Source organism: Oncorhynchus gorbuscha, unplaced genomic scaffold (genome assembly GCF_021184085.1).
Source record: "Oncorhynchus gorbuscha isolate QuinsamMale2020 ecotype Even-year unplaced genomic scaffold, OgorEven_v1.0 Un_scaffold_3140, whole genome shotgun sequence".
NCBI classification, from domain to species: Eukaryota; Metazoa; Chordata; class Actinopteri; order Salmoniformes; family Salmonidae; genus Oncorhynchus; species Oncorhynchus gorbuscha.
Genome location: NW_025747470.1, coordinates 44,492 through 55,984, shown reverse-complemented (window position 1 = coordinate 55,984; position 11,493 = coordinate 44,492). Strand labels below are relative to the sequence as shown.

At 41.3% G+C, this 11,493-nt stretch overlaps 1 protein-coding gene across 1 annotated transcript; it reads right to left on the bottom strand.

Annotated features, from left to right (window-relative positions):
• Nucleotides 1-4,276: 4,276 nt before the first annotated feature.
• On the bottom strand, nt 4,277-9,638 carry LOC124027362 (immunoglobulin lambda-1 light chain-like). Its single transcript, XM_046339810.1, has 4 exons — nt 9,502-9,638; nt 9,019-9,408; nt 6,224-6,253; nt 4,277-4,739 (listed from the first exon to the last, which is right to left on the bottom strand). The coding sequence occupies exons 1-4, from the start codon at nt 9,539-9,541 to the stop codon at nt 4,408-4,410; spliced, it is 792 nt and encodes a 263-aa protein (XP_046195766.1). The 5' UTR covers nt 9,542-9,638; the 3' UTR covers nt 4,277-4,407.
• Between the last annotated feature and the right edge of the window lie 1,855 nt (nt 9,639-11,493).

The following is an 11,493-nucleotide window of genomic DNA, read 5'->3' as shown; positions in this document are numbered from 1 at the left end:
TCTAGTGTGTTAGTGGAACCGTCTAATGTATTGGCTAGTGTGTTAGTGGAACACTGCAATGTATTGTCTAGTGTGTTAGTGGAACACTACGATGTACTGGCTAGTGTGTTAGTGGAACCGTCTAATGTATTGGCTAGTGTGTTAGTGGAACACTACAATGTATTGGCTAGTGTGTTAGTTGAACACTACAATGTATTGGCTAGTGTGTTAGTTGAACACTACAATGTATTGGCTAGTGTGTTAGTTGAACACTACAATGTATTGGCTAGTGTGTTAGTTGAACACTACAATGTATTGGCTAGTGTGTTAGTTGAACACTACAATGTATTGGCTAGTGTGTTAGTTGAACACTACAATGTATTGGCTAGTGTGTTAGTGAAACACTACAATGTATTGTCTAGTGTGTTAGTGGAACACTACAATGTATTGGCTAGTGTGTTAGTGGAACACTACAATGTATTGTCTAGTGTGTTAGTTGAACACTACAATGTATTGTCTAGTGTGTTAGTTGAACACTACAATGTACTGGCTAGTGTGTTAGTGGAACACTACAATGTATTGTCTAGTGTGTTCGTGGAACACTACAATGTATTGTCTAGTGTGTTAGTGGAACACTACAATGTACTGGCTAGTGTGTTAGTGGAACACTACAATGTACTGGCTAGTGTGTTAGTGGAACACTACAATGTACTGGATAGTGTGTTCGTGGAACACTACAATGTATTGGCTAGTGTGTTAGTGGAACACTACAATGTATTGGCTAGTGTGTTAGTGAAACACTACAATGCACTGGCTAGTGTGTTAGTGAAACACTACAATGTACTGGCTAGTGTGTTAGTGGAACACTACGATGTACTGGCTAGTGTGTTAGTGAAACACTACAATGTATTGGCTAGTGTGTTAGTGAAACACTACAATGTATTGTCTAGTGTGTTAGTGAAACACTACAATGTATTGTCTAGTGTGTTAGTTGAACACTACAATGTACTGGCTAGTGTGTTTGTGGAACACTACAATGTATTGGCTAGTGTGTTAGTGGAACACTACAATGTACTGGCTAGTGTGTTAGTGGAACACTACAATGTATTGGCTAGTGTGTTAGTGAAACACTACGATGTATTGTCTAGTGTGTTAGTGAAACACTACAATGTATTGGCTAGTGTGTTAGTGGAACACTACAATGTACTGGCTAGTGTGTTAGTGGAACACTACAATGTATTGTCTAGTGTGTTAGTGGAACCGTCTAATGTATTGGCTAGTGTGTTAGTGGAACACTACAATGTACTGGCTAGTGTGTTTGTGGAACACTACAATGTATTGGCTAGTGTGTTAGTGGAACAAGACAAAATAGTTGGCAAAGAGACTCATTTGAAGTACAGTAGAAACACCAAACATGTCTTCCATGATATCAGAGATGGAACGTGTCCACTTTGGATTCAGGAGATCACCAACAATACAAACCAACATTCAGGCAGCCTCCAAAATATATTGTTGTTGTTGTTGTCTGACTCTGATCTGTCCAAATTCTGCTGTGATTGATCCAGTTGCTACTGGATCACAGACTCCTTCTGTAATTCCCTCTCTAATTGTAGCTGACGACAGACAGAGAGGATTGTGGGTGTTGTAATAGTGCAACAGAGCAGTGTTCAGTTAGGATTCAGTTAGGAATTCAACATGAAATTCCATCGGGGACTACATTGGAAACAAGTTGAATCTATTTAACATGTTGGTCCCTTGTTGTATTGTTGTTAAAAGACAGGAAGCTGTAATAGTCTAGAATGTGTCAGCCAACAGAGATCTTATCAGCACCAAGACCATCCATCCCTGGAATATCATCTCCAAACCCGAGAAAACAATCAACATCACTTTGTTATTATAGAACATTATTGGAACGACCAGATGATCAACTGTAAACTATCTAAATGTTGTCACTGTTGAAGTTGTATGGCTGAACATGAATTGTATCACACTGTATATTCGACTCATTACTCTAATCATTATTTCTCCACCAGTGGTGGCTAGTGGGCAGAGATATCAGAGGATCAGCTCATTGTAATCAACTACATTTCAGCCATTAGAATAAACCTGTACTCCTATATCTTCACCCAGCAGCCTCCTCTGTTCTCTACCCACAAAAGCATTGAGTACCACCGAATTCATCCAATGACCCCCTCTTTATGGGCTTGCTTTTAAACTGTAGAGTGTAACTGTCACGCCCTGACCTTAGAGAGCCGTTTTGTTTCTCTATTTGGTGAGGTCAGGGGTGTGATTTGGGTGTGGGCATTCTATGTTCATTTGGATGAGATGGGGCATCTCAAGATATCTAATCTGAAAAATGTCAAATAAATAACTAAATATAATCCCTCTTTAAACTGTTCTAAACTAGGCACTCTTACCTCCACTGAATCATATATTAGTGCCACAGATATATACCCCCCCCCACACACACAGTTCTGAGAGGAGATAAAATAACCTCTTAATTTACATGAAGCTATAAATAAGGAGGAGGGGAAGCAGGTGTCCTGGGGAGAAGGGGAACAACACATCACTGCCTGTAACTCAGTGTCAGATCTAGAACACGTCCCAGGTGAATGACTCTGATAACTAGAGATAGTAGACATGAAACTATCAGCTGGTCTTTGGGTGGGACTGAAACCAGTGGTCTACAGACAGCTGTTCCTGTTGTAAAGTACATGTAGATCTTTCCTCAGTCATTATTGGTGGTCCTACGTCCTCCTCTGGTGGACTTTAACTGACCTTGGAGCTTCTATTCTGATCACTGATGCAGAATGTGAAACACAGAATGTGAAACACAACATGACATGACTCTATATGTTGGACCAATCCTAACTTCCATTTATGATAATTCAGAATTTTGCCAATGAGGCCCTTTATCTACTTCCCCAGAGTCAGATGGACTTGTTCATACCATTTGTTTGTCTCTGTGTCCAGTTTGAAGGAAGTTAGAGTTAGTTTAGTCGGTCAATGTTAACTAGCGTTTCCCATAGACTTCCAGTCATTGTTCTATCTTCATCTGACTCTGGGGGAAGTAGATAAAGGACCTCATTGAGTGTTTACTTAGTCATGGGTTGATGTCAGTGGGGAGACTAAGTGAAGGTCAGACCTATACAGTAGATATTAATGCTGAAATACTGAGTCCAACAGCTAATGTTAATAACAGAGAGCAGTTTATACCATGTAATAATGACAGCTTCTAACTCTCTAAACATTGACTTGGAGGCCGGGTTCTAGTCTGTTATATCCTGTCCACGTTGGTATAAAGGGATTGGGAGACAGGTGCAGGAATGTGTCATAGTTTTTAAAATTCCTACCCAAATTACAGCCGTGTACAGGCACGGGGACGAAGACCAAACAAACACCTATACAAAACCCAGGGTTGAAACCCTAACAAAAGAGCGAGGGGCACTTTGAATAAATACACAGGCGCACAATGATACCAGACGGGATGACACCCGTAATCTGCACAATACACGCACAGAAGACACAACTACACAGCACAGGTACTCCACACCAACCAACAGACATTGTAATGGTGAACCAAAGGGCAAACATACAATTACTAATCATTAAGGAAATGGGTACCAGGTGTGGTTAATCAACAGTTCTGGAGGGAACCGTGACAATACCCTGGATCTTTCTCTTTCTCAGCCTAAGTTCTGTAACTTTCTCTCCCTCCTCGGTGTCTCCAAGGGTCCCTGGTTCCACATCCCTCCATCCTCCTCCATCTTGGTTCAATAGTTTCCAGATTCCCCCTTATTCAGTACTGTGAACAGTTCTGCCTACATTTCCATCATAATAACAACAGGCTATTCAATGTAAGGCTACAGTCAACTGTTAGGTCATCTCTGGTTGGTCAGAATGGTTGTTATGATAGTAAACCTGGTAAGGATTCTGGGCTCCTCTGTCATGGTTCAGTTTAAATAGTCATTATCCAGATTCAATCATTTAGTGCTGCTAACACTGATGCTCATCAACATGCTCTAATACAAAACACATGTTCTTTAGAATGTTCTTTATTTAATATCCACAATACAGCAAAGCTCTAACTATTCCTTTATCATTAGTAATTCAACTCATTTCACAATAGTAGAGATCTAGTCATCATGACAGTATTTCAGATGTTATGTTCTAGAGAACATGATGCTGGTACAGGAATGCATCAATAGTAACTTGTGATGACAAACAAGCCCTCAACAACTATTTGACATTACATTGGTTATGGTCATACTATTCCAATATCATCCATGTTGTTAGGATTTTAACTTCTATATTTAACAGCAAAGCAAAGATCAACACATCACTTAACAGTTCTAATGAAATAACAGTTGCACTCATTCTGAAGCATTAACAAACTACCAGTTGTATTGATTGTCTGAAACTATTGATTTACAGACTGCAACTAGTCTTTCTGATCTCTTTCTCAGAGAATGTTGACCCCAACGACACTTTACATGTGAACACCACGTCCTTGTCCCAGTCTGCAGTCTGAATGGTCAGATAGCTGCTGATCCTGAAGGTGTTGTCTGGTTGCTGCTCAGCAGGGCTGGTAGAAACATCTCCTATCACTGATTCACCGCTAGACATCCAGCTGACATCTGCCAACCCCTTGGATCTCTGAGACAGGTCACTAGTCAGACACACCAGTGTTGCTCTGCTGGACTTGAGGTCTTCAGTGGATGGAGGGAACAGAGTCACAGCAGGTGTAGCCAGATCTCCATCTGTAGAAAGTAGTCAACGGATGGGAGGAGAACAAAACACAATGGATAAGTTTATACTTCAGTACATGGGTATCATTACCAAAACACCTGCATTAAGAGGGAACGGATGGGAGGAGAACAAAACACAATGGATAAGTTTATACTTCAGTACATGTGGGTATCATTACCAAAACACCTGCATTAAGAGGAACGGATGGGAGGAGAACAAAACACAATGGATAAGTTTATACTTCAGTACATGTGGGTATCAGTACCAAAACACCTGCATTAAGAGGGAACGGATGGGATGAGAACAAAACACAATGGATAAGTTTATACTTCAGTACATGTGGGTATCATTACCAAAACAACTGCATTAAGAGGAAACGGATGCAGTAATTAAATAGAGAACTGCTCTTCATGGTGTTTACAATGATACTGATAGAAGGAAACATACGCTGTTAAGGTGTTAAAATGAGAGACAGAGCAATTTATGAATACATTACACAGCTCTGGTAGACTAAAAGGCTAAAAGATGAACGAAATGTGGACATTTTACATGTAAAATATAAATAATTCACAAGCAAATGGGATTTAAAAAATATATATAAATATTTGTCTAAGATATTGAGCTGGATAACATTTCTGGAGATGAGTTATACAGACAACAGACAACAGAAACACAAGATATGAATGATAAAACACTTTGAGATGAAAGATCTCCTTTACATTGAGTTATACAGACAACAGAAACACAAGATATTCATGATTAAACACTTTGAGATGAAAGATCTCCTTTACATTGAGTTAAAGATACAGACAACAGAAACACAAGATGAGAATGATAAAACACTTTGAGATGAAAGATCTCCTTTACATTGAGTTATACAGACAACAGAAACACAAGATGAGAATGATAAAACACTTTGAGATGAAAGATCTCCTTTACATTGAGTTATACAGACAACAGAAACACAAGATGAGAATGATAAAACACTTTGAGATGAAAGATCTCCCCTTACATTGAGTTATACAGACAACAGAAACACAAGATGAGAATGATAAAACACTTTGAGATGAAAGATCTCCTTTACATTGAGTTATACAGACAACAGAAACACAAGATGAGAATGATAAAACACTTTGAGATGAAAGATCTCCTTTACATTGAGTTATACAGACAACAGAAACACAAGATGAGAATGATTAAACACTTTGAGATGAAAGATCTCCTTTACATTGAGTTATACAGACAACAGAAACACAAGATGAGAATGATTAAACATGAACAGAGCAGACCAAGCAGAGACATTCACACTGTCATCAAACTGTTTCATAAGTCATTTACAAACATAGGAGACGGGATTAAAGCAGGTGCAAAATATTGAATCAGTGAATATAAATGACATTTTATTAAATAAATATTTAACAAATATATATATCTGACCAGCAGTATATTAGAAACAAAACCTATTCTGTAGATTAAAACATTAGAAGGAACTCACCAGTAACAATGAGCTTGGTTCCTGGTCCAATACCACAGTGATTCAGCTTGTATACACAGCCGTACAATAACCTCCTCTACTGAGAGGACAGGAACTGAACCATCCCATTCAGACAGAGCTTTACTCTCTCTACTGAGAGGACAGGAACTGAAACATCCCATTCAGACAAGAGCTTCACTCTCTCTACTGAGAGGACAGGAACTGAACCATCCCATTCAGACAGAGCTTCACTCTCTCTACTGAGAGGACAGGAACTGAAACATCCCATTCAGACAGAGCTTCACTCTCTACTGAGAGGACAGGAACTGAAACATCCCATTCAGACAGAGCTTCACTCTCTACTGAGGACAGGAACTGAAACATCCCATTCAGACAGAGCTTCACTCTCTACTGAGAGGACAGGAACTGAAACATCCCATTCAGACAGAGCTTCACTCTCTCTACTGAGAGGACAGGAACTGAAACATCCCATTCAGACAGAGCTTCACTCTCTCTACTGAGAGGACAGAAACTGAAACATCCCATTCAGACAGAGCTTCACTCTCTCTACTGAGAGGACAGGAACTGAAACATCCCATTCAGACAGAGCTTCACTCTCACTACTGAGAGGACAGGAACTGAAACATCCCATTCAGACAGAGCTTCACTCTCTACTGAGGACAGGAACTGAAACATCCCATTCAGACAGAGCTTCACTCTCTACTGAGGACAGGAACTGAAACATCCCATTCAGACAGAGCTTCACTCTCTACTGAGGACAGGAACTGAAACATCCCATTCAGACAGAGCTTCACTCTCTCTACTGAGAGGACAGGAACTGAAACATCCCATTCAGACAGAGCTTCACTCTCTACTGAGGACAGGAACTGAACCATCCCATTCAGACAGAGCTTTACTCTCTCTACTGAGAGGACAGGAACTGAAACATCCAATTCAGACAAGAGCTTCACTCTCTCTACTGAGAGGACAGGAACTGAACCATCCCATTCAGACAAGAGCTTCACTCTCTCTACTGAGAGGACAGGAACTGAAACATCCCATTCAGACAAGAGCTTCACTCTCTCTACTGAGAGGACAGGAACTGAAACATCCCATTCAGACAGAGCTTCACTCTCTACTGAGGACAGGAACTGAAACATCCCATTCAGACAGAGCTTCACTCTCTACTGAGAGGACAGGAACTGAAACATCCCATTCAGACAGAGCTTCACTCTCTCTACTGAGAGGACAGGAACTGAAACATCCCATTCAGACAGAGCCACTCTCTACTGAGAGGACAGGAACTGAAACATCCCATTCAGACAGAGCTTCACTCTCTCTACTGAGAGGACAGGAACTGAAACATCCCATTCAGACAGAGCTTCACTCTCACTACTGAGAGGACAGGAACTGAAACATCCCATTCAGACAGAGCTTCACTCTCTACTGAGGACAGGAACTGAAACATCCCATTCAGACAGAGCTTCACTCTCTACTGAGGACAGGAACTGAAACATCCCATTCAGACAGAGCTTCACTCTCTACTGAGGACAGGAACTGAAACATCCCATTCAGACAGAGCTTCACTCTCTACTGAGGACAGGAACTGAAACATCCCATTCAGACAGAGCTTCACTCTCTCTACTGAGAGGACAGGAACTGAAACATCCCATTCAGACAGAGCTTCACTCTCTCTACTGAGAGGACAGGAACTGAACCATCCCATTCAGACAGAGCTTCACTCTCTCTACTGAGAGGACAGGAACTGAACCATCCCATTCAGACAGAGCTTCACTCTCTCTACTGAGAGGACAGGAACTGAAACATCCCATTCAGACAGAGCTTCACTCTCTCTACTGAGAGGACAGGAACTGAACCATCCCATTCAGACAGAGCTTCACTCTCTCTACTGAGAGGACATGAACTGAACCATCCCATTCAGACAGAGCTTCACTCTCTCTACTGAGAGGACAGGAACTGAAACATCCCATTCAGACAGAGCTTCACTCTCTCTACTGAGAGGACAGGAACTGAAACATCCATTCAGACAGAGCTTCACACTCTCTACTGAGAGGACAGGAACCGAAACATCCCATTCAGACAGAGCTTCACACTCTCTACTGAGAGGACAGGAACTAAAACATCCCATTCAGACAGAGCTTCACACTCTCTACTGAGAGGACAGGAACTGAAACATCCATTCAGACAGAGCTTCACACTCTCTACTGAGAGGACAGGAACCGAAACATCCCATTCAGACAGAGCTTCACTCTCTCTACCGAGAGGACAGGAACTAAAACATCCCATTCAGACAGAGCTTCACTCTCTCTACTGAGTGGACAGGAACTAAAACATCCCATTCAGACAGAGCTTCACTCTCTCTACTGAGAGGACAGGAACTGCAACATCCCATTCAGACAGAGCTTCACTCTCACTACTAACATCTCAGACTTTTTTAGAGTTTCTCTCCTTGAAGTAACAGTTTATAGAATAGCATCATATTCTGCTGTTGGTGTCTGGTCCTTTTGAATCCATCAGTTAAAGCAAAATCCATATGATGCAGTATTCACTTGATGATGATGATGATGATGATGATGATTACGTCAAGAATGACTAAATCTCTTTTTACAATCGTCTTATAATCTTTTTGACATGTAGTAATGGATGGTTCTTCCATTTCCAGATCTCCCATTGTGTTATGTATATAATGTTATAATAATGACTGATCAACTGCTGTTTCTTAGAGTTCACCCCTCTACCATGAAGCAGAAGTGAGTGTATTTGGGGAGGTTTTTGTCATAGTGTATGTCACTGTGATGCCCACTCGCCAACATAGTAGTCTTTTGTTTTACAATAATACACTGCTGAGTCTTCCTCCTCCACATTGTTAATAATCAAACTATAATCAGATATAGACTGATGATCAGATGTGAATTTAGGAGAGGAGAAACCAGAACCATATTTTACAGAGGTCCAATTGTAGTAGTACCACTGTAAAACATACTGAGGAACTCCACCTGGAACCTGTTTATACCAATGAGCACTATTATCAACAGTTCCCAGGTTACAGTCCAGAGTGGCCGTCTCTCCTTTCCTCACCGTCACAACAGGAGGCTTCTGTGTCACCACAGTCACAACAGGAGGCTTCTGTGTCACCACAGTCACAACAGGAGGCTTCTGTGTCACCACAGTCACACCACTGACACCTGGGAAATAAGATGACATGTAGTAAAGAGAAACATACAGACTCATTATTAATAAACCAGGAAGTAAAACCTCCAGGAAGTCAGACTCCTTACATGTTAGAGCAGTGAAGAGAGTGCAGAGTGTCCCCAGCATGTTGTCAGTGTGGTGTGAACGGCCCTTACTGTCCAGCTGAGAGATGAGCAGGGTTGGAGTGTGAGGAGAGGAGAGGCTGCAGGACCCACCTATAAGGAGACAGACATGGGGGACCAGAGGGAGGGGCCTCTACATCTCAGCCTATCAGCTTCTGAGAAGATGGACTCCTGATTAATGTAAATGACTGTAACTATTAAACTCGCAAATAAATATATTAGATTGGACAAACAAAAACCATATGGGTTAATTTTGGTTACACTGAAATATCCGTTTTAGTTTCATGTGAGTTGTGTTAGAATCAGCATGTCACAATATGTACAATAATGACATAATAATATAATCTGGACCTGATAGTGGGGTTCTGAACGAACAGTACATCACTAAATGACTGTTGATGTAATATGTCTCTACTGTAAACCAGGGGACTGACTATCATGGAGGTTATCTGATACATGAAGTCTTCTGTTAGGACGGAACCTTCTGGAATATCACTTTATCATTCATGCTTTGTGACAACTAGGTGTAATTGTTAATGACAACATTCTAGTAAATGTGTGAAGGGTTTTGTGTAAAACACAAGCATGGAATGTTCTCCTACTGAAGACACACTGGTTCAGGATGACTTGACATTCAGTTAGTGTCTATATTCAGAACATCTGAAAGCAGAAGTGAGTGTGTTTGGTGGGGAGGTTTTTGTTGTCAGTGTGGTGTGAACGGCCCTTACTGTCCAGCTGAGAGCTGAGCAGGGTTGGAGTGTGAGGAGAGGAGAGGCTGCAGGACCCACCTATAAGGAGACAGACATGGGGGACCAGAGGGAGGGGCCTCTACAATCACTAGCCACTCTCATAGTTGATTGACATGTCTGGGGTTAACAGACTTCCACAATTCTAATAACACTATTATAATTATTGATCTTTACTGTAAACACACTGACCTACAAGTCACTGTAAATGTGTCCCAACTATTTAACTAAAGGGCCTGTATGATAAACTAATTCAAATCTGTTTGTTCTGCTTTTGACTCCATTCTCTACCCCTACCCTCATCACAGCTCCATTATATAATCCATGATGTTTATATTAATCACCACATATCCTCTACCCTCCTCCATTATATAATCCATTATGTTTATATTAATCACCACATATCCTCTAACCTCCTCCATTATATAATCCATGATGTTTATATTAATCACCACATATCCTCTACCCTCCTCCATTATATAATCCATTATGTTTATATTAATCACCACATATCCTCTACCCTCCTCCATTATATAATCCATGATGTTTATATTAATCACTACATATCCTCTACCTGTCACGACTTCCGCCGAAGTCGGTTCCTCTCCTTGTTCAGGCGGCGTTCGGCGGTCAGGGTCCTCGACCTTCTAGCCATCGCTGATCCTCTTTTAATTTTCCTTTGGTTTTGTCTGGTCTTGTATCACACCTGGTTCCAATCCCATTCATTACATGTTGTGCGTTTAACCCTCTGTTCCCCCTCATTGTCCTTGTCTGTGATTGTTTGTTTGTAAGCATTGTGCAAGATATGTTCTGACGGGTTTTGTTCCCACTTATTTTGTATATTTTGTTTTTCAGAGTTTTTATATCAAGTTCGATCTGCGCCTGACTTCCCCCAGCACTCACCCTTACAGAATCACCGACTGCATGTGGAGTCAGCAGGAGCAGGTACCCCGGGTATAGGGGTGGAGGAACGCGTCCGGGGGCACGCAGCAATGCTTCACCATCTCGGCATCGCCATAGACAGGGGGGGGGGTCACACCCTGACCTTAGAGAGCTGTTTTATTTCTCTATTTGGTGAGGTCAGGGTGTGATTTGGGGTGGGCATTCTATGTTGTATATTTATTTGTTTTTGGCGAGTATGGTTCCCAATCAGAGGCAGCTGTCTATCGTTGTCTCTGTTTGGGAATCATACTTAGGCAGCCCTTATTCC